Source organism: Kogia breviceps, chromosome 2, assembly GCF_026419965.1.
Source record: "Kogia breviceps isolate mKogBre1 chromosome 2, mKogBre1 haplotype 1, whole genome shotgun sequence".
Classification (NCBI taxonomy): domain Eukaryota; kingdom Metazoa; phylum Chordata; class Mammalia; order Artiodactyla; family Physeteridae; genus Kogia; species Kogia breviceps.
In genome coordinates, this window is record NC_081311.1 from 7,572,681 (window position 1) to 7,596,136 (window position 23,456).

The following is a 23,456-nucleotide window of genomic DNA, read 5'->3' on the forward strand; positions in this document are numbered from 1 at the left end:
GATCCCTGCTCGGGGCAGGGCGGTGGGGGTGGGGGTGGAAATCCCTGTCTCTGGAGGCCTGACAGCACAGGCACACCTGCCCCGCACCCAGAGCACCTCCCCAGACACCACGGAGGCTCCCACAGCCGCAGGGGTACAGCCACGGCACAGGGACCGTGGGCCCAAGGGCCTGGGAAGTCAGGGGTAACCCGGGGCCTCCTGCCCCAGATGGTCACACAGACAGAAGACCAACAAAAACAACAGCAGCCGGTATTTGCCGAGGAGCGCTCACTATGTGCCGGGAAATGCTCTGAATGCTTTCAGCATAACACGCCGTTCTGGCCTCCCTCCACCTGGGGCGTCGGTGCTCTTATCATCCCCATTTTAAAGGTAAAGAAACTGAGGCCTGAAGTGACTGGAGCAGGACATGAAGTCAGGCAAGTGGCTCTGACTGGAGATGCTCTGCTGCCTCCCCTTGGGGGAGCTCAGGGGATGTGGCAGGGTCGGGGGGGGGCATTTCAGTTTCAACATGGCTGATGAGCCACAGGGAACACTTGGGGGGCCCCCACACTTCCTCCAGCCAGCCCACTCCCCCCAGAAAGAGGCCCGGAAACCGTCCTACACTTCCAGATGCAGCAAGCGTATCCCCTGTTCCCGTGAAGGCAGGCTAAAAATAATTCAATGCCTACAATATTCTGAGAAATAAAGTGCCTTGAAATATCATGGGAAGGAAGTGCCTCCTTCCTTCACCACGTTTCCTTGCAGGAATAAGAGGCAGTAAGAGCCCGCGCTGTTAGCAGACCCAGGCTCTTTCTTTGGAAGCTTGAGTCAGCTTCCAAAGAGCTGTGTCACCTGGGCAAATCAGAAGCCACTCTGGGCTTACTTTTCCGCAGGATGGAGTGGGAGGGGAGAACCTAGACAACTCCTAAGGGTTCCTAGACCTGCGAGTCTCTCAAGAAATGGAATGTCTGCACGTAACCTCATCATCACTGGTCTCTTCTGGATCCGAGGAGCAAACTCCTTGTGGTCACCAGCATGGTTCAGTGCGGACGTGTACAGCCTCTGTCTCAGAGGAAGGAGGCCTGTCCACCACCTCCCCTCCGGCCAGAGCAGCAGCAGCTCTCCTGAAGCTGCTGGATGTGAGCAGACCAGAGTCTCTCCTGTCCTCCCAGAGAATGCCCTGATGGGGCGAGAAGAGAGGGCAGCCGGGAGGCCACGCAGCCGGGAGGTAGGAAGGCAGCGCCCTGCTGAGAGCTGGGCCGGCCCACGGAGGCGAGACCTGCAGGTGGCAGGGAGCCCCTGCAGACGGCCACAGCCTGTGTGCTGAGTCCCGCCCTGGGCACCAAGGTGGGAGGTTCTGGCGGGTCACCCAGGATGGGGGAACCAGAATGGCGGTGCCCAGAAGAGGACTCAGTCAGAGAAGAGTCCAGGACCTCTGGAGTCCTAAGAGGGTCTTCCGTCCGCCATGGCTCCTGGGCCACACCTGCCCACATCATGTCTCTGCTCTGTGGTGGTACAAACCCCCCCACACTTATCCGAGAGCTAAAGCAGCCCAGCAGCTTTTGTTTACGACGCAGCCTGAATTACTCACACCTGGCTGATACCTCCAAAGTCTTGGGTAATCTCGGCCTCCACTCTCCTCAGGGCAGTGGGCACAGAAACAGGGTCCACAGGAGCAGGAGGTGGGGAGCCCGGCTCTTGGGGCAGGCCCTCACACTGGCCACCTGGCTCTCTGGCCTCGGTTTCCTCATCTGTGAAGTGGGCGCGGTGTGTCGGGCGCGATGGGGCCCAGCCATTATCTCTAATGGGAACAGCCTTTAGATGCATCTCTCGATGGACCAGTGGAAGGGTTTAGGGGCGCTCTGGGCTCCTGGCCCAGGGCTGGGCCGGGACTGCCACCCACTCCCTGTGGCCCGATTCATGCCACCCGGAGCCTCCCACCTGGGTCCCCACTTCCAGCAACAACGAGGAGCCCTGCCACGTGGGCAGAGCTCTGATACCCCAGCATCTCCCTGGGCCCCGTGATACCCTGAGCAGCGTGTTCCCGGGACCTCTCACGGCAGCAGGGAGACGGAGAGGGCAGGTGGGGAAACTGAGTCTGGGCAAGCTGAGTGAGGTCTGCGAGCAGGGCTCTGGAGTCAGACCTGCCCGGTTCGACGCCCGGGTCCACAGGTTGTCACTAAGTGCCTCTGGTGCTCAAAACCCCAAGACACATATTTACCCTACAGGCTCGCTGCACAGAGGAAAAGTGCTCCTCCTACACCTGGTAAGTGCTGGTTTATTCTAAACAGATGGGGGCTTCCCTGGCGGCGCGCTGGTTAAGAATCCGCCTGCCAACGCAGGGGATGTAGGATCAATCCCTGGTCCAGGAAGATTCCACGTGCCGCGGAGCAACTAAGCCTCTGCGCCACAACTACCGAAGCCCGTGCGCCTAGAGCCCGCGCTCTGCAACAAGAGAAGCCACCGCAATGAGAAGCCCGCGCAACGCAACGAAGAGAGCCCCCGCTCGCCGCAACTAGAGAAAGCCCGCGCGCAGCAACGAAGACCCAACGCAGCCATTAATTAATTAATGAATAATAAAATAAAATAAATTTAAAAATAGCTATCATTTTTATTACTACAGAGGACAAGAGGCCTGAGCCGCGAGCGGGTGGTCCATAGCAGAGCCAGGACCACAGTCCAGGTGCCCAGACCCTCACAGCTCAGTCCATCCATCTCTCAGCAGCGAAAGGAGGGCTGACAGCTTCCAACACGACCCATCAAGGGCCTCTGTCCTAAACCATCCTTGCCTGATTCTCCCAGGCTCGGAGCTGCCGCACAGGGTCTGTTCTGACATCACCCAGGCCCCCAGTCTTCAGTCAGATGGGGCCCTGGCCGGCTTCCTGCCTTCAGAAAGTCACTTCCAAAGTGGCAAAGAAGCTTTCGCTGCCCTTCTCGCCTTCCCGCCCTCAGTCTCACCAGCCCTGGGCTCACAGGACCTCCGGGAGACTTCTCTGGGGGCTCTGGGACACACCAGCTGGTCCCACCACCGGCCCTGAGCTCACTCAGACCTGCAGAGAGGAGCTGAGACACTAGGAGGCGCTCATGAGCCGCCATCGGCCCTGGCAAGATCTGTCTGGGGCGGCCTCACTGGGGCTGGACAAGAGTTTATTTTAAACCATTTCAGGTGGAAACACGGATGGTTCCTCTTTAGAAGAAGGTTAACTCCTTCTTCTCCCTCTTGGCTGACGCTGGCCAGAACAAAACAGGAACATCTCAGACATGTTGCCTGGATCCTGCCAGGCCCCAGGCCCAGCCTCCGTGAGACCGATGAGTCCTGGGGGTGAAACACCCAGAAACGAACAGAGGGACAGGCCAGAGCCCGTTCGGCTGCGAGGTGGGGGCCCTGGGGCCAGAGCCAGTGGCAGCCCCCGACTCGGCCAGCCTCGGCCTCCTCACCTGTAAAAGACCCCAGGGGTCGGGGGGCACTGGGGCGTAGTCGGGAGAGCCACGCTCCTGGAGCTTTTAAATTGCTTTTAAAGTAGAACTTCCACCCCAGCCCAGCGGAATTTGCAAGGAACCCCGATATTGACAAGGGAGCTGCTTGGGTTGAATTGGGGCAGGGTCTGGAAGCCCCGCTTGGTCCCAATTCCCTGAGGGGCCAGAGCAGAACTAGGGCTTGGGCCCCAGCCTAAGGACAGACCCCGAGCCAGCCGTACTCTCAGCCCTGGGCTCTGAGCTCCTCTGGCAGCTGGGAGCAGCTCCTCTTGGTGCCGGCCCCCCGACCCAGCAGGACTTCACAGCAGGCACCCCTGGAAGCCAATGCGATTTAAAAATCTACTGGACTAACCTAGAACGCTCCAGAAACAAATGGACAGTACTTGTAGGTAACACTGCACACGGTGGAGGGTTCAGAGCACCGGCTTATAGAGTAGACTCCTAGGGTTCAAAGACAGGCTCTCATCAGCTCTGTGACCTTAGGGGAGTTACTCAACCTCTCTGATATAATAGGTTAACCATCCCATATCATTGTTTTGAGAGTAAATGAGCTAATGGAACCATCTCTGATGAAGTAGGTCCTGTGTCTGTCACTGTCACAGTCAGTGTTTTCCCAACAACCTTAGGAAGGAAACACATCTACAGTGAGGCAGCTGAGACACAGAGAGGTTTAGTAACCACCCCACAGCCACACAGCTGAGCATACGGGGGCAGCAGGTCCCAGAGCCTGTGTGCTTAACCACTAGGCTCCAAGGACCAAGGCACACGAGACAATACCCAGATCTCGTGAACACCTTTATGTGGAACTATGTGCGAGTCCTGACTGCTACTTTATACAGCCAGATCAATGAGCTCTCCCCAGCCCTGTGTAAGCCAGAGCCAAGCTACTGACAGAAACCATGAGAGACGTTTGGTCAGGAACCAGAGAGGAAGGGGACAGGGCTCATCACAGCCTCACCTGTACCTGCCCAGCTCACCTGTATCTCACCTGTAACTCCCGTGGGATCTCACAGCACCCCGCAAGAGCAGCAGCACTGTTTTTCCACAGATGGGAATGGAGCACAGAGAGGTAACGTAGCCCATGCAGGGAGGGTCACACGCCGGCTAGGTGGTGGCTCAGAGATGCCATCCCCTGCCCCTTGGCCCTTCCCCCTTCCCCCGCCCAGGTCCCGGGCCAGGCCGGGGCTGCTCTGGCTGAGCCGTGCACCCAGGCCTCCTCCCCACGCTGCGCCAGCTTCTGACGAGCCAGTGCTGCCCCCTCCCTGCCACCGGCTCTCTCTGCAATCTCACATACAGGAGACTCCAAAAACTGAAAGAAAGCGCGACAGGGCTGAGGTGGAGGAAGAAATCCAGGCAGATCCAGCACCTGGGCTCCCAGCACCGGGGCAAAGACGATGACGCCAGTCTCCAGAGGGGCATCCGCTCCCCGAAACTCGGGGCCACGCAGCCTGCCCCGCCCCCTCCGGCTCAGCAGGCCCTGGGGCCTGGGGGCAATCCGGCCGCAGCAAAGGGGCTCTGCCGGCCGCCCAGCACCTCCGGGCGCCTGTCCGTCCCCACGCTCCGTCGCTCAGAGCCTGCCGTCCTGTGACCACACGAGGCGGGACATCAAGCGGGGCGGACGCCGCCCCTGCTGAGCAGGCGGTCCGCGGAGTGCCACGTCCCCCCTCCCCCTGCACTCCGCACCTCACGGAGTCCTCCCGGGGCACCCCAAGTCCCCGGGACACACGCCCCGTGTCCAACGCTGGGCCGGGGACCCTCCAGGCCACTCGCTGCCCGCCGCACAGTGCTGAGCGCACGAAGGTGCCTGCGAAGCTGAGCGCCTCCTGGGTGCCCTCTGGGTGGCAGGAGCGGACGGCTGGCCAGGGCGGGATGTGTCTCCAGGCACGGGGGTGGGGGGCGGGGGCAGCTGCCCCTCCTCCCCTCGCGGGAAGCCAACCGCGCCCTCTACCTAAAGAAAGGTCGACTTTGCCAACCCAGCGTCTATCCTCTCGGAGTGGCTGGCCCCGTGCCGTGCCACGCTCTTCCCGGCTGCCGCAAGGTCGTGAGCAGCAAGAAAAGCCCCACGCGGCTGCACCTGCATGTTTCCCTCCCCCCATCCAAGTACGTAAACTCGTGAGCTCTGCCAACCGTTCCCCCACAAAAGGGGAGGCTGGGATCACACCGGGGAGGACGCGTTGGAAATCTGAGCACGTGGGCGTGAATTCTCAAAGCGCTGTCCTGAACGCCCCGGTTCATGACACCCTGTGATTTGACCCAGGAGCACGAGCCTGGCCAAGCCAGCCCCCAGGAATGCCCGGGCACCTGGAGGGTCAGGCCAGCAGCCTCAGATGTGGCTCTGCACACATGTGGTTTCACAGACCTACCTACCTCCTGCACCTGTACATTCCTTCGGCTCCTCCTGCACCGAAGGTGCTGAGGATACTTCCCCCAAATCTCCATTTTACAGATGAGAAAACTGAGGCTCAGCTGGTAGGTGGCAGAGCCAGGATTTGAGCCTAAGGTCCTCTGTCTTCGGAGCACATGATCGCCACAGGAGCACCAGCCCAGGTGATACTCTTACACCACGTAGCTAGGCTTTCATGGGGGCAAAGGGACAACCTTGACGGACGTGCTGGCAACTGCCCTGGAGCACCCTTGCCCCCGGCACAGTGGGCGGCTGCTCCCACCCCTCTCACCCCCATGCAGGCGAGGCGACCCTGAGCGAGTCAGCATCTTCCCCGGAAAACAGAAGACTTTCCCTGCCTACCCGGGAGCCTTAGTGAGAACCTCAGATGTGAAAATGGTCTGGGAACCTGAAAGGCCTCTCCCCATGGGGAAGACCACTGTTACTCAGCTTAACAGACCGGAGTGTCCACCACAGGCGAGGCACTGGGGTGCGGGGTGGGCGACAACGAAACTGGCAAAAACCCAGTCCTTTCACTCAAGGAACAGGGAGGGTGAGAGGAGGGAGACAGGTGAGCCAGCAAGTATGGGGTCTTCCTCCCTGTGGAAGGCAGCCCGGCGCCCTGGCATGGGAGGGGGCAGTGAGACGGATAGCAGGCCAGCAGGGCCAGGGACTGGCCATTTACAGGGGGACTGAGCAATTAAGAAAACAGAGAGAGAATAACGGAAGCAGTCTTCTCCCCGTTGGCAGACAAAGGTACAAATGTGCAAAGGCACGAGGCTGGGATGAGCCCTCTGGTGCTGGACCAGAATCAGAGGTATCGGTGTGAACCCATGGTTTTCTATGGGTACTGATAGGAACGGAGACACAGGGGGCAGGACGTGTGAATTACACATGCACACACATGCATGTTTCCCACCTCTGTCCACAGAGAGGCTCTGAGAGAAGAGACATCCAGAGGCAAGAGAACATCTAGCGCCCCGGTCATTTATTCTAAATATCACTTTCCACTCAAAGGAACGGGGTCTTCTTGGAGAAATGGCTGGCTCCAGGGCTGATGCAGAGACAGAACATGATGAGCCTGAAACATCTTTTGTGCCAGAAAGTAAGGAAGGGCTGGAGAATTGGGGGTGGTGGGTGTCAGAAGTACACAGATCCAGCTTCAAGAGGCTGCCACTGGCCATACCAGGGACCACCTGAGCATCAAAATCGATTATGGTAGTAACAGATTATAACCTACTGGATTAAATAGGAATCCATGAGTCTGCACTGGTATAAACAAGTAAGCGGGGAGAAGAAAACATTCTTTCCTACAGTGGAACATCAATAACAAATGTAAGAACAAATGATGGAATTACTTGGTAACCATCATAGAAATAATTAACTAAAGAAGCAGCAACAGACTTTAAAACTAGTGGATGAAAGTACAATGAGGAATGGGATTTTTACTCAAAGTATCTCCCCACGAGCAGTTATTAATTACAAAGGGAAGAAAACCCATAACTTTATGTAACTCTATGGCAGCCACCATCTTAATCAAACCACGTTAACATCATTGTCATTTGGGGCAAACTGACACCGCAAGCCTCCTAATATGATGCACTGAGATGCACGCAGCATCACTTCTTTGATATTCTGGCCCCAAATGCATAACCTGGGTCATTTCACAAGGAAGCATCAGACAAAATGACTGTCCTGAAATCTTCAAAATGGTGGGACTTCCCTGGCGGTCCAGTGGTTAAGACTCTGCGCTTCCACCGCAGGGGGCGCGGGTTCGATCCCTGGTCCGGGAACTAGGATAGGATCCCGCGTGCTGTGCAGCGAGGCCCCACACACAAAAAAAGCAACACAGTCAACATCATGATAGTCGAGGCGAGGCCTTAGTGCCCCAGATCAGAGTCTAGAGACAGGACCACGGAGCTGCTTGCCCCCAGGCTGGATCTCCCTGTCTATAGAGGAGTTAGTGGAATAACCGGTGAGACCTGGACCTGGGTCTGGCTCTGGGAGAAGGATACATGGAATCTGTCTTTTTTGGAAATCTCAAAAAGGGTTTGGAAATAAGAAGGCTGTGGGAACTCAAAGGAGTGCCAGATAATTCCGCCGGAGGCGAGGTGCCTTTGGGGTACAACAGAAATGGCGCTGGACTGGGAACCCACGCAGACCCCAGACTGCCGCAGGGTCCCCGTGACCTTGAGACAGCCCCTCTGCCCCTCTCAGCTGCCCGTACAGAGCCGGGGGTCCCCTAACGCCCTTCCAGCTAGGAAGACCCTGGGAATTCTATCACCAGAGAAGACCTTAAAGACAGCAGGATTCAGGCCAGCCAAGGACGGGGGTGTGGGGACAGACGGGAGGGGAGCCTGGAGGGGCTGGGAGGCCCGGTCTCCCCAGTGCCCACAGGGACGCCAGGAGGCCCCTAGCCAGGAACACTGGAAGTTCTCAGGCGCCCCTCCCCTGGGCCGGTGCCAGGGGAGCTGGAAAAGGAAAATGACCCTGGAGAGGATGCTGGGGGGTAGCTCCTCCTGCTTCGGGCCTGGGATCCTGCTGGAGGAGGGTCTCGCTGCAGTTGCAGGAGACCCCCAGGCCCAGCACCTCCGTGTTCTCCGCGAGGGGTGGCAGGGGAGGCGGGAGGGCCCAGGGTGGGGGGTGGGGGGTTGCTGGGGAGGCCTGGCTCCCGTGTGTGCAGGGGGCCTGGGTGTGAGTGCGAGTGTGCAGGTGTGGGCGGGTGTGCATCCTGGCCCTGGCATCGAGGCGCCCTCTAGCGGCCGCAGCTGAAAGCGGCGTGAGGAAGAAGGGAAAATGAGCGCTGACCCTGAAGGATCTGGAAGGAGGCAGCAAAGCTGGGGTGGAGACGATGGACAGGAGTGGCGACAGGAGGAAGGACACAGAGGGGAGAGTCTGGAGGAGAAAACAAGCCCTGTGCGCGCTCCCCTGGGATCCTCCTCAGGGCACAGCGCGTCTTGGAGGCTGACCCCCCGCCGACCCCCCGCCCAACCCTCTCAGGTCTTCCCCAGGCCCCTCCCTCCCTGGGCCAGAGGACCCTTCCAGATGACGAGGGGCAGGTGGGCTTGGACTGGACACATCTGGGCGGGCCTGGGCCTGCAGCAAGGGGAGCCTTGAGTCCTCCTTCTGAGCCCCTCTGTCCAGCGAGGGCTGACTCAGGCCCCTTTACCCGGACACACCCTCACCCACCACCGCCAGGATGGGGCCCGCCGTCCGCGAGTCCAGACGGTCCCCAGGGCCCTGGACGCCCATCCCGTGCTGGGGCGGCTGGGATCCTGCCCTCGGGCGGCCACCCTTCCGCAAGTCCAAGTGCGTGCGTGCGTGCGTGCGTGTGTGCGCGAGCCAGGTCATGGGACCTGAGCGTGTCGGGGTGACGCCGTGGGGAGGAGGTCACAGACGGCTGCGTATGCGTGGTGGCCCAGGGAAGGCGCTGATTGCAGTCGCAGGGACCGGAGCCCTCACCCTGATCCCTTCCGGATGAAACACCTCAGCGGGTGTCCTTGCACCACGCAGGGAGGCAGGAGGGGCCGGAGCGCCCGCTCACAGGCCAGGGATGGGACTGCACTACGAGGACGCCTGTGTCCGGAGATTCACGGTCCTGCGTGTGAGCGGGGAGCCCGGCTGGGCCTCGGGGGTCAGGGCAGAGCTGTGCGCGGGCTCAGGGACCTCAGGGTACTTGGCCTGGTTTCTGTTCTTAAACGAACAGTGTTGTACTTTCAGGTGGTCTTTCTTCTTAAGAATTCCCCGAATTCACAAACCTATGGGGTTGTGGGTGGCACAAGCGTACTTTAAAAGATAACTGCTGCTCTGATAGGAGTGCTACACTTTCATCATACGATATTTAGGAGACACCCGATGATGCAAAGATATAACCAAATCCTGCGTAACAAGCAGCTGTCTTTCCTTCCCATCTCTGCTACTCATGCACCTAAACACCTGCATCTATACTTGTGGTTTTAACCGCTGGGCTCCAGCTCTGATGCTAACAGCCCAGGACCTAGAGGGGGAAGTCAGGCTTGAACGGCAGGCCCAGCTGGAATAACCGAGTACAAGTGCCCCTGCCCTGCCTGGGCCGCAGTTTCCGCAACTGCAAGTAGGAGGTGGCGACACTGACATTTCAGGGTCTGTCAATGGGGAAACGGCACCAGAGGTACAGAAACGACCTGGCGCCCACAAGTGCCCATTAAATGTCAGCAGACTCAGAAGGGGTGTGCGGCTTTATTTAGCCCTGGCCTCTGGCCACGGCACTGCCGTCTTCGGCCTCCCCAGCCGGAGGTCTGCCAGCCTCCCCGGGTCATCTCTAGTGACGAGGACTCACCCCTCTCCAGGCACCCCATTCTATTTCGGGACAGCTCTGACGCACCTTCATGGGCAGCTTCCTCTGAGGTTAAATGAGGTTCCTTCCAGCACCTTCCAGCAGCCCTTCCCCGACCCCACCCCCACACAGGAGGTGAGGGGAGGGCTCAGGGTTAGCTGGCTTTAACCACAAAGCCAGCAAACATGTGACTTCTGGGGCTGCCACCTGTCACCTCCCGCAGCCAGGCCCTTGGGTGTGGTCACATGACCGACTTCGGGGCCAGACCAGCTGAAGTCACAGCTCATCCTCTCGAGGCCCCTTCCCTCGAGCAGGGCTGAGTGCAGAGTGTCGTGCGAGAGGACAGGAGAGGAGGGACCTGCTCGGTCCTGAGAGCCCCACGGCGGCCACTCTTGGTTGGTGAGACCCAGCGCGGGCTCGGAGCTCCTGCGAGACTGGCCTAACTGGGGGCAGCAGGGTGTGAGAGCGCTCAGGACCCAGGCCCTGGAGTCCGGCAGAGCTGCGTTTGAATTCCGACTCTCACATTGCGGGGCTGTGTGGCCTCGGGCAAGTTACTCTACCTCTCTGGGCTTCCATTTCCACACGTATAAAGTGGAGTGAGAAGAGGGGCAGCCTCCAGGGCGGTTGTGAGCTTCAGATGAGCTGAAGCAAGATGCATGTGAGCACCTGCCACAGGCTCTGGCACGTGAGACACCGTCTGGGGGGAACTGCCCTGTTCTCACGTCTTCCTCGCCGGCTTGTGGCAGAGTGGGAACCGTGACCCCGGCCTCCTTCTCGGGGTGTCACGCGGTTGAGGAGCAAGTGCGAGTGGGAGGTCCAGAGCACACACCTCCCGAAGTTTGTTGAGGGGCTCCTGGAACGTACTAGCTGGGCTCAGGGGGACTAGAGAACCTGCTGGGCCTCCCTCCATCCCCGTCCACCTCGGGAGCCGTCCAGGACACCCCGAGCTACCTGCAGGTTCCTAGGAAGCAAGTTCCTCGGGCCAGGAGGCTGCTGACGGGGCCCTAACTGGGCCCCCCACCAGGCCTCGTGGCCTCACTCTGCAGCCACCTCCTGGCCTCCACCTGGGATGCCCCCTTCAGCCTGGAGCCCCCCGCCTCAGCCGGCTGGTTTCTCCAAGCAGGGCAAGGAGTCCAGCAGGGCTGTATACAGTTTGGAAACCTTTCCCCTCTTGCCCCGGGCATGAAGCAGCCTTGGTCAGGGACCAACAGGGATAATGAGAGTCGGGTACCAGGAAGTGCTACTAGTTCTGTCCCCCAGCGAGCAGCCAATCAGAGGGCAGGGAAACCAAACCAGTGCAGAGGAAGTGGACTCAACCCAGGAAGGCGGTGGGTGGCAGGGGATGGGGAGACGGACGGGTCTGGCCCTGCCAATCCCACCCTGACCCGCCACTGACCCCGCCACCGGTGCCTACCTCTGCCTGCCCAATGCCCTCCCACCCCAGGCCCCCGGGGGTCCCTCCTCAGTCTCCCACAGGGCCCAGGGTCTAGGCAGACTGAACCTCTGGGGGCTGACATTGTCCCCCCAAAGCCCTAGGATGCAGGGGATTTGGGAAGGATGGCTAAAGGGTTCAGAATGGTGGAGTGGTGTCTACCCAACTGTGGTGACGGCTGCACAGCTCTGTGAATATTTGAAAAACTACTGAATTGTACGACATACGAGTTCTCTCTCAATAAAGCAGTTACCAGAAAAAAACCAAAGAAGGCATATCGGCTCCAATCCGGGTGTGCCTCCCTTCACTGTGTGACTCCCGGTGAGCTGAGGCACCTCTCAAAGCCCAGGGGTGCCTCCCACAACCTCTATCCCCGTGCAAGACCGAGGCTGCCTGCTGGGCTGCGGGCCCACCAACGTTCCACAGTCCATTTCCCCGAAGATTGGTTCCCGGAGCCCCCCCACCCCCCGCAACTGGCAGCCAGGACTGGGGTCCGAGGGACCCAGGGGGGAGCCCCCAAGCCCAGCATTAAGCCGTTCTCCCCAGCTGGGCGGGCTGCAGCCAGGCAGTAGCTGACCATCTCCTGTTTCTGTGCTCGGCCTGCAGCCCCACCTGAAGCTACGTGGAGCCTCCTTCCCAGCCGGGAGCGTCTTCCAGAGGCCTGAGGCTCGGGAGTGTTCATCTGCGAGGGCAGGAGGTCCCTCCTGGTGCACACATGGCAGTGCTCCTTGGCGGGACACAGGGACGGAGGGCTACCACCCACAACCCCGGCCAGCAATAGCCTCACGGTGACGACTGTGACTGCTGAAAAATTAACACCCAGGATCACTCACTTCCCTCCAATACCACCTGGCACTAGAAGCAAAACCCATTTCCTTCCGAAGGGAAACCAGAGCCTCCTCTTAAGGAAACTCTTTGAAGTCACCAGCTGCAAAGTGACGAGAGACGGGGTCAAGGGCCGTGCTTTGGCGGCAGCTGTGTCAGGAGTGCAGCCCTGTCGGGCTCTGGGTAGTTCCACCCTCAAATTCTCTGTACCCCGCATCCTTCAGCCTTGTGCAGAGTGCTGGAATCTCAGATCCGCCAGCCCCGCTGCTGGGTAGACAGTGACCACGGGCACCCCGACCCCCGCTCAGCTTCTGTGCGGGCGGAGTTTCCAGTCCCAGCCCAGGGACACCTGGGATCCAGGCCCAGGGAGCTCTCCCCCGTGAGTCCAAAACGGCAAACCGCTTGTCAGGAACGTTCTGGACTCGTAAAACACCTCCCACCCGTGAGTAAATACCAAATAAGAGAATACCCAAAGCAGGCTCCACGTAGCCGGATTATTTACACGGCGCCACCAGCGTGGGCCTTGGGCAGTGACACCTGCCACCGTGCTTGAGAACCAGGCGCCAGCTGTGCTTTGCAGAGTGGAACGGAGGACAGGGTGACGGGGGAGGCATTCAGGGTGTCCTCGCTCCGCTTCTGGCATGTCTCCAGGAGGAGGGTCAGGTGGGGATACAAGGAGGTATGAAGGGACAGTGAGATGTCCTGACAGCTTCCTCCTCCACTGGGGACAGGCAGGGCATCTGGCTCCTGAGAGGAACGTCCCTCACCTGAATTTGCCAGAATGGGGGTACACGGGGCCTGGCCCCAGCCCCCATGGAAGATGAGGCCTGTCCTTAGGAGAGAAGGAGGGGGGCTGTGGTGCCTGGGGGTGGGGACAGCAGTCCTCCCAGACGAGCCCCCCATTATTCAGACACCGAGCCCTGCCTGTGCCCTGAAGTGAGCCTGGGACCGTGACCCCTGCAGCTCCTCAGAAGCTGACCCCCAAGGGCTGGATGTTCCCAGTAGGAAAACGGTGGCAGAGCACCCACCTGGGCTAAGAGCAGCCAGGCTGCAGGCCAGCCTCTGCCTAACCTCGCTAGGTGCCCTTGGGCAAGGCTGCAGCCATCTCAACGGGAAAGGCCTCTGGCAGTGGGGCAGCCAGAACCCTCCGGGTCTCCGGGACTCACTGGGACCGTGAGGATGTGCCAGCGATGGTCACAGGGCCCTGTGGGGTCAGGATGGCGTCCTGAGGAGACTGGAGGGACAGCAGCCTCCTGGCCTCAGGCTGGAAGGTTCTGCTAGCAGGCCCGGTGCATGAGACATGCCAGGAAGGGGCAGGTGGGGGAAACGCCCGAAAGGCCTTTACCTACCAGCCAGGTGAGGGCCACACCTTGGCTGGGCTGGACGTTCAAGTGGAGCAGGTATGAAAAGAAAGCCTTGTATGAGAGGCTCTGTCTACAGCTCGGCTGCCCGGCTGGGCAGGTGTGTGTTTGCAAGCTGTCTGCCTCGGGAGCCTCTCTGGCTCCAAACACTGGGGTTGCTGGAAGGGATCCAGCCTCCTTCCTGCAAGGGGTCTGAGCCTCCTGCTGGTCCTGGTGGGGCAGGCCCTGTGAAGCCCTCCTTCCAAAGCTCAGGAGCCGCTGTGACCTCTCCCCACTCTGAGACTTCACACTTGTTTCTTTGGGCCATTTTCTGACAAAAGTAGAAAGAAGCAGGCTTCCCTGGTGGCGCAGTGGTTAAGAATCCACCTGCCAATGCAGGGAACACGGGTTCGAGCCCTGGTGCGGGAAGATCCCACATGCCGCGGAACAGCTAAGCCCGTGTGCCACAACTACTGAAGCCCGCGCATCTAGAGCCCGTGCTCCGCAACGAGAGAAGCCACCGCAATGAGAAGCCTGCGCACTGTAACCAAGAGTAGCCCCCGCTTGCCACAACTAGAGACAGCCCGGGCACAGCAGAAAGACCCAACGCAGACGAAAATTAATTAATTAATTAAAATTTTTAAAAAAAGTAGAAAGAAGCGAGGGGAATGAAGGCATGGAAGGTCACAGGGAGATCTCACAGCCACGGGAAAATCCAAATCCCACACCCCCAGCAATGCCATGGCCTCAGATCAGACAACCTCGTGAGTGTGTGTGTGTGCGCACAACTAGAAGACGCTGGCCTGAGGGGCACCTGTAGCGGGGCTGTCCAGAGGCCCTGTGCGGCCCCCTCCAGCCTCCCTCCCTTTCCAGTGCCAGGACGGGCAGGACACCCGGGTTTCACTTGGCTCAGCCTCTCCATCCGGCCCTTGGCCTCAAGCCAGTGGAGAAGCCACGTGGCCAGGTATGAGCGCCAAGCTCCCTCACCGCACGGCTCTCTGCCACCTGTGCCCGGTGACAAGGCCATCCTCTACCCGCCTCACTCCCCCAATTCAGTCAGGACTGGCCCAAGGCCACCAACAGGGGACACGGTACACAGGGCTGATGCCCTGCTCACCCATCCAGTGGCCCTTGGCTCCCGTGAGGCCACTCAGGGCCACTCAGAGGGAGGCCCAGCACAGTAAGGACGCAGACCCTGCCCCTGCCCGGCTCGCGTCTGGTGCAGACATGGGCCACAGTGACCTTCAAACCTAGTGCCGCCGGCTCACAGAGGTGGCCAGAGGGGTGGAGAGCTACAGGGGCAGGCAGGGCAGCCCCAGAGGGAGGAGCTGGGTGCGGCCAGGTGACGCTGGCCCAGTCACCAGGGTGCCAAGGTACCAAGGCTGTTCACTGGCCCCGAGCCGGCTACGTCTACAGAGAGCACCACGCGAGGTGCCATGGAGATCTCGTGCACCGAGACTGCCATCTGCAGGGAGAAGAAGGGGGCGGTGCAGGGGCCCCGCGGTCCACCAGAAATGCGCTAGGCGCCAATGGATGCGAGCCGTGGAGGCAAGCTAGGACTTTCCAGTGGCCACATTAACAAAAGTAAGAATAAGCAGGTGAAATTAACATAAGGCATCAGGATTGCAACGAGCAATCAGTGTAAGATACTATGAATGAGTCTGGCACATGCTTTTTCTCCCACTAGGTCTGAACTCTTGTGTACGTGCACTTTTAACACGTCTCAATTTGGAAGAGCCACATTTCAAGTGCTCCCCAGTCATCTTCGGCTCGTGGCTTCCGCATCAGACAGTGAGGCTCTAGAGATCAGCCAGGGGCAGAGAGGTCCTCTCCCTGCTTTGACGGCACGGAGCCCAGCCTCCTGTCCCGCCATGCGGCCTCCCCCTCGGGCGGCTCCATCACCACCTGACGCCTGACGCGCACCCAGGCCCTTCTCCCTCCGCCCTGCCTGCTAACAAAGGCAGATTTACAACCTCACAACAAACAAATCAAAAGGTCTGAAATCTTAAATACCTCCAAGAAAAGACACACTAAGCCCCACCCTCTCCATGCAGAGCCAGGTGGGGCTGTGCCGGGAAGCAACAAACATCACCAACGGCACCTCCCCGTTGCCGAGGGCTCCCTGCGCACCACGCGCTAAACAGTTCTTACCTACAGCATTTCCTCAGCAATTTAAAGTTATGAAGAACGGTCATGGGGCGATGCCACAAAACATTGTTCAAGAAAAGGGCAGGTTGTGAAATAATATAATACCGTTTTTATAAAGAGAAAAGAACAAAATATTATCCACATATTATCTACGCAGAGAAGGCAGTCTGGAATGATCTGGCCAGCTGTTGATGGGGTTTGTCTCTCTGGGCGACGGGGTGATGGGGGGCTCAGAAAAGTGCCACCCCCGGTGGTGTAAGGTAGGACACAGCCGCCCGCACGCCCACCTGCCCATTCGAGGGCTTCCCGACTGTGTGTGCGGACCTTCGTCAGTGACCCGGAGACCTAGTGGCACGCTTGGGGCCTGGGGCAGGGGCGGTACCTTCTCGGTTTATAGGGGCATGGCTTAGGCTGGGCCAGAAAGACCCCAACTGTGGCTACATTTAATCGAGACAGACATGTCTTCCTCCCTAAGAAACCAGAGGCGGCCGCCCAGTGCAAACAACTCTATGGCTCTCGCTCTTCGCCTCCTTCTGGGCCTCCGCGCCGTGCTCTCAGCAAGGAGGTGCTGCTCCTGTGCTCGTGGGTCAAAGGTGCTCCCCGAGCTAGGCTGGCTACTGAGGGGCGGCACCGCGCGGCACAGCGTCAACCAAAGCGCACCAAGTCCCACGGCTCAGCAGCTTCGGGGGAAGCGGGCGCTGGGTACCTCGGGTTCCCAGGCTGGCCTCCGGGAGAGAATGCCGATGAGGTTTCGAGTGGGGTCTCCCTCACTCCCTTAGGCCGGAGAGAGCCCCGGAAACCCAGGAAACCCTCGTTTGAGGACCTGAGGAAGAAAGGAGGTCCCTACTTCAGGTGTGCTGGGGGCTCCAAGGTGGCCTCTGGCACCCTGGGAGGCCCAAGAGGTGGATGGAAGGGACTTTCTGGCCCTGGACCTTAGGGGTACTGAGACTTCCTCACTCACCTTGTGTCCACCTACGTGACCCAAATCCAAAGGCCGCGTGTGTCTCCCACACAGGAACGGGCCCTCGGAGTGAGGGTCAGGCCCTCTCATCTATCCTTCTGCCCCCGTCTAAGCCGAGCACCCAGGACTGAGGTAATCCATCCCTCCCCCCGACATCCAAGTACCCCAGGGGTAACCATGTTTTAACTAAGTCTCTCCAGCATACACGAAATGGTACTTTCTCTGAACGGCCACAATCAAAACCATCTAGAACAAGCCAAAACAACACTGTGATGTCTGAGATACTCTCAAAGGCTAAGCAAGCCAGGCCCAGACACCGCAGGGCACATCCACATGCCCCCGACAGGTGCCCACCAGCAACCTGGCCGAGGCTAGGCTGACTTCTGACCCAGCAAAGAAAACACTCTGGAGACAGAGGGTCAACTCCAAAGTGTCCCTGACCACGGACCTGCCATCTCTAGATGAGAGATGGATACGGTGGAGGAGAAGGAGGGAGAAGGTGACCAGAGATGCTGGGAGCCCAGGAGCTGGGCCCTCCGAGCACAGTGGAGCGTCAGCCACGTCGAGGAGAGGAGCGCGGCCCAAGTTCAGGCCGGCTCTCTGAGGGCAGCGGGCTCCACGGCGGGCCAGAGCCTTCCACTGGCTGTCTCCGCACTACACCCTATTCCAGTCTCAGTTCTGAAACTCAGACCCTTTTTATCTACCACTCTCTCGGCTACAAAAAGGCCTCCGGGCCCGTCCTTCGGGGACAGTTACAAAAAAGTCATCCGATGCCTACGTACTGCTCTTCCATTTGGGAACAAGTAACCCCCTTTATTTTGGAGAAGAAAACGAATGAAAACCTGGTCACCCCAGGAATCCACGAGGCAGGCAGGCAGCTGGCGGACAGGCTGGCGCGGGGCACTCACCTGAACTTCCCGGTCCGCACCTGCAGCGCCCTCATCCCACACCGCTGGGCACCGCTGACGTCACCCACGATGTCGTCCCCGATCATGACGGCCTGTCGTGCAGTGAGGGAAAGGCACTCAGAAGGGATGTCAAGGCAGTTTTCTTCCTGTGCTCCCTCATCTTTTTTGACATAATAAACCTCTTGACGCTTAAAACCACCACCATACAAAGTAAACGAGGTAATGTCGTCATCACATTGACTAAAAGTCAATGAACTTGAATATATCTCCCACCGCCACTGTCCATCATGGGCCGCGGCTCTGAATGGTGCATATTTGGGCAATTTAAAATCAACCAGCGGGTATCAAAGTGATATAGTGCCACAAGGACACACGGGGAGGCTGACGCTCTCTCACCTCTAGTCGAACACAGGCTGAATTTTACCTTCAGCTAAATACTCTGTAACCAGGTTATTTTGCCAACCGTTGGTTCTGTAAAAACTAAGTAAATTTCTGGCAAATCTTTGTAGCCCAAGTTTAGGTTTTGCTTTCCGTGCTGAATTTACTACCTATAAAAAGCAACAACAACAACAAAAAAAACCAAAAAGAAAAAAGAGCAAACAAAAATGCACACTCTAACACACACACACACACGCACACAAAATGCTCACAGCCTGGATATCATCTCCAAAAGGAGCCCCTCCCACCTGAAACAACTAGAAAACCAGACATACCAAATGCAATAACAGTTTTCAAGACACTGGACATCAGGCAATGAAGGAGGATTCCTGAGACATAGGAAACCAATGACATGGATCCTACAAACGCCGCAGCTTACTGCCTTCGAGTTTCCAGACCGCGAGCACAGAGAGGAAGAACCAGGTGGAGCCCAGACGCCCTGAATTGAGGACACGGAGCTAAGAGCTGGGAGACTAAGGCAGGGCATCTGAGAAGAGAGGGCTACCCGGAGAACTGTGCAGGTCTGCGGAGGCCCCCCGAATGATGCAGTGTTGGGTAGACTGCTAGTGAGCACAGGCAAGTGAGGAAACCACCCGAGGCCAGGGAAAGAATCACACCAAAAATTAAAACAGTGCCGCGACCTCGCACAGGGTTGGGTGTAGTGTCTGTTCCCACCAGCCAGACTGGAAAATCTCAGAATTCACAGGGCACTGAGTAGCATTCTCAGAAGCAACTTGCCTCCGCAGTGAGGAATAATTAGCCCTAGATTAAACCCTGCTCTAGTGCTGCCTCCCAAACCTTCAAAGCAAGATCTGGAAGGATCAAATTGTTTCCCGGTGATTTAACTGCATCCCAGAACAAAGCACAAAAATATTTATTGCCGTATAAAAATATCTAGCACTCACGAAAGGTAAAATTCACAACGTCTGGCATCCAATTAAAAAAATAATCAGACATGCAAAGACGACAAATATCACACACAGTGAAGAGGAAAATCAACCAAAACAGACCTGGAACTGACACAGATGTGAGAATTAGCGGACAAGGGCATTAAATCAATTACTGTAACTGTGTTCCACGTGTTCCCAAAGTTAAGTAGAGAGACATGGAAGGTAAAAGAAAAGATCCAAATCAAGCTTCTAGAGATGAAAACTACAATGTCTGGGCTGAAAAAAACAACAAAACCGAACACTGGATGAGATTAAATCCAGATTAGACAACGAGAAAAAAAGATTTATGAACTTGAAGACACAGCAATAGAAACTATCCAAAATGAAACACAGGGAGAAAAAATAATTTTAAAAAAATGAACAGAGAAACGGTGAGCTATGACAAAACTTCAAACAGCCTGGTGTAACTGGAGTCCTTGGAAGCAAGATGAGAGAGGGGGAGACAGAAACAATATTTGAAGAAATAATGGCTGAAAAATTTCCAAACTCAACAAAAATGATAAACCCACAGCTCCGAGATCCCAATCAATACCAAGCAAAAGAAACATGAAGAAAACTATATCAAGGCACAACATAATCAAATCGCTCAAAGTCAGTGACACGGAGAAAATCTTAAAAACGACTGGAGGGAAAAAAAAAGACACGTACAGAGAGAAACCAAGATGAGACATCAGATTGCTTGTTGAAACATGCAAATGAGAAAACAGTGGAACACCACCTTTGTGGAGCACCGTCTTTAAAGTACTGAAAAGGGGGGAAATGCTTACCTAGGATTCTATACGCAGCAAAATTATCTTTCAGAGCAAAGGTGAAATAAAGACATTTCCAGATATCTGAAGCTAAAAGACTTCATCACCAACAGATCCACACACAAGAAATGTAAAAGGAAGTTCTTTAGGCAAAAGGAAAATGGTACTTAAATAGAAATAGGGGGCTTCCCTTGGTGGCGCAGTGGTTGGGAGTCCGCCTGCCGATGCAGGGGACACGGGTTCATGCCCCGGTCCGGGAGGATCCCACATGCCGCGGAGCGGCTGGGCCCCTGAGCCATGGCCTCTGAGCCTGCGCGTCCGAAGCCTGTGCTCCGCAACGGGAGAGGCCACAACAGTGAGAGGCCCGCGTACCGCCAAAAAAAAAAAAAAAAATAGGGATCTACAGAAACGGAATGGACAGCACCGGAAAGGGTGCCCACGGGCACAGGTGGCCTTTCCGCCCGCTTCCCTCTGTTCTACTGGCCACCTCCTAACAGTCTTTCTGGACTCAGCCCAGGTGACCACCACCTTTCAACCCCCGGCTGGGTTTGGGGGCTCCCCAAAACATTCTGTGATTACCCCCTTGCATTGCACGCACCTCCTGTGTTATAATGGTCCCTTCGTTTCTCTCTCGCCTCCAAAAATGTGTGAGTTCCTTGAGGGGAGGCTCCGTGCTGATCCTGGAGCTCAGCTGAGGACCAACAATAAGTTTGCTGAGTGAATCAGTGCTCTGAAATAAGGCATGGCTGTGCACGTCTGGAGCTACTTAGGAGGTCCAGCCAATAGAACTGCTCGGTGGATACCAACCAAAAGAGCGGGGGTGGGTGGCATAGTCCACATCCGTGTTGCTGAAACTTTGGTCACCAGTGGGTGCCCATTCGACATATCAACCTGTATTAATATTACTGTTTAAACTGATTCATAATCTTTACATAAATAAATGTGCTTTTGTTTCTTTTTTTTTTTCGCGTTACGCAGGCCTCTCCCTGCCGCGGCCTCTCCCATCGCGGAGCACAGGCTCCAGACGCGCAGGCGCAGCGGCCATGGCTCACGGGCCCAGCCACTCCGCGGCACGTGGGATCTTCCCGGACTGGGGCACGAACCCGTGTCCCCTGCATCGGCAGGCGGACTCCCAACCACTGCGCCACCAGGGAAGCCCTAAATGTGCTTTTTTTAAGAAAAAAGGAGCAGCCTCCCTGACTCAACTGCCACACTGATTAAAAGCTTCAAAATATTTTCAGGAAACGATCCTGCTAGCGGAAGAAAAGTCTAATGCTCAGACACCAAATGTATTCCAGATACACTCCCGAGTCCGATCAGAAATGTCCTTGGTGGAGGTCAGACAGGCCTGACAAACCGGGCTCCTGTAGCAGGGTGAGTGTCCTGATGTTGACGGGATAGAAGGTTTGAAACTGACAGTTATTCCACAACTTTCCTCTGGAATTCAGATGCTAGGCAGGGCTAACCAATGAATAAATACATAAACCGAAACCAAGAAAACTAAAAATGGTGCCATGGACTTCCCGGGTAGCACAGTGGTTAAGAACCTGCCTGCCAATGCAGGGGACACGGGTTCGATCCCTGGTCCGGGAAGATCCCACATGCCACAGAGCAACTAAGCCCGTGCACCACAACTAGTGAGCCTGCGCTCTACTGCCCACGTGCCCCAACTACCGTAGCCCACACGCCTAGAGCGCGTGCTCCCACAAGAGAAGCCATCGCAATAAGAAGCCCACGTGCAGCAACAAAGACCCCTCGCCACAATTAGAGAAAGCCCGTTGCAGCAACAGACCCCACGCAGCCAAAACTGAATGAATGAATTTTTGTTTTTTAAGTGATGACTGTGAAGCATTTGCAAACCAGGGGACCCTTACGCACTGATCTGGACTCTGCCTGTGAAGAGAGGAGCCCAGATGGAATTGGCCTTCCAGCTCGGAGTGGGAGGGGTGGGGGGCAGTGAATCGGAGGCAGGCCCTATGCGAGCAGCAGAATGGACAGACTGAGCTCAAGTCGCAGACGGGGCCACAGCAACTGGGCCTGAATCCCAGCTCTGCTGTTTGCTCGCCCTGTGATCCACTTAAGTCTGTAAAATGGGTACAATTGGCGTGGTGTTTAAACAAAATCACATAAGTCAAGCATCCAGGACAGTGCCTGGATGTAATAAGTTATCTATACATGTTTAAAAGGAAAAAACATGAGGAAATGTTCTGTTGAGGAAACTCCTAATCTAACCCTATTGGAGACAGTCCACAGTCTTTACGACAGGGCTCCAGTGCCTCAGCTCCTTTGTATCAGGTTCTCTATAGGCCAGGCAGTGGGGACACGGTGAGTCAGAAACACAGTCTCCACCTTTGTGAAGCTCCCAGTGGAAGGCAGAAGACAGAGGTTCACGAGGTAATTTCACAAACACAGAGCCAGGACCTGTGATAAAGCACAGGGAGGAAAAGTGCAGGAGGCTGTCTGGCCTAACCTTGGGGGGCTGGTGGTGGTCAGGGAAGCCTTCCTGGAGGAGGTGAGGTCTTGAGCTTGGATCTGAAGAGCAAGACGGGTCAACCAGGTTAGGGGGTATAGGGGAAGGGGTGAGAACCTTCCCTGAAGAAGACACCACATGTGTGCTAAGCTACCAGGGCAGGCCACACAATGAATTCCCAAAAGCAAAGCCGTTAAGCCTGAAGCACATGTCCTCAGAAACATCTCCCAAACGGGACTTCAAATAACGAGAAATCATGAGGAGCTTGAGGACAAGGACAAAGACTGAACTGGTGCGGCCCCAGATGCCAGGGAGGTAGTTTCAGGTAGACACGAGGCTTTTCTAACAATCAGCATGGGCTGCCTCAGAGGTACCAGGCCCCTGTCACTGAATCATGTTCTGGCAGAGGCCAGAGAAGCCTCTGTCAGAGAAGCTACTGGGGGACACTGGCCCCTGGGGGAGCTTGAGCAGGTGGCTGATGACCACCAGGGCTGAGAATTCTGCCGACTGCTGGGAGCCACTGCCCCTGAGAGACATGTGCGGTACCTGAAATAAACTGCACTTTGTCCCAGTGAATATTCTAAATATTCTAAATATTCTAAACTTCATACTTCATACTTCTCACTAATTTCCTCTGGTCTTTCCTCCACCTAAACCCATGTTTCCCAATGTGTGTTATGCATACTGGTGATATGTTATTTGATTTTAGGTAGAACAGGACATACATTTTTTTTTAACATCTTTATCGGAGTATAATTGCTTTACAATGTTGTGTTAGTTTCTGCTGTATAACCAAGTGAATCAGCTATATATATATACATATATCCTCATATCCCCTCCCTCTTGCTTCTCCCTCCCACCCTCCCTATCCGTCCCCTCTAGGTGGTCACAAAGCACCGAGCTGATCTCCCTGTGCGATATAGCTGCTTCTAACTAGCTATTTTACATTTGGTAGTGTATATAAGGACAGACATCATTTTTAATGCAATCGTTTGTATTTATTTTTAGAGTAATCTATTTATGGTGAGTGATCTGGTCTTCCATTTATAGTAGGGATCGAAAGTTTCTTTTAAAATACATT

At 56.6% G+C, this 23,456-nt stretch overlaps 1 protein-coding gene across 5 annotated transcripts in view; it reads right to left on the reverse strand.

Moving 5' to 3' along the window:
• Nucleotides 1-23,456, reverse strand: part of LHPP (phospholysine phosphohistidine inorganic pyrophosphate phosphatase) — a 137,006-nt gene that overhangs the window by 71,993 nt on the left and 41,557 nt on the right. For all 5 annotated transcript variants that reach the window (XM_067024394.1, XM_067024395.1, XM_067024396.1 and 2 more), the window contains one exon: nucleotides 17,769-17,860. In XM_067024394.1, the coding sequence (XP_066880495.1) occupies nucleotides 17,769-17,860 (92 nt within the window). The remainder of the gene's footprint in view (nucleotides 1-17,768; nucleotides 17,861-23,456) is intronic.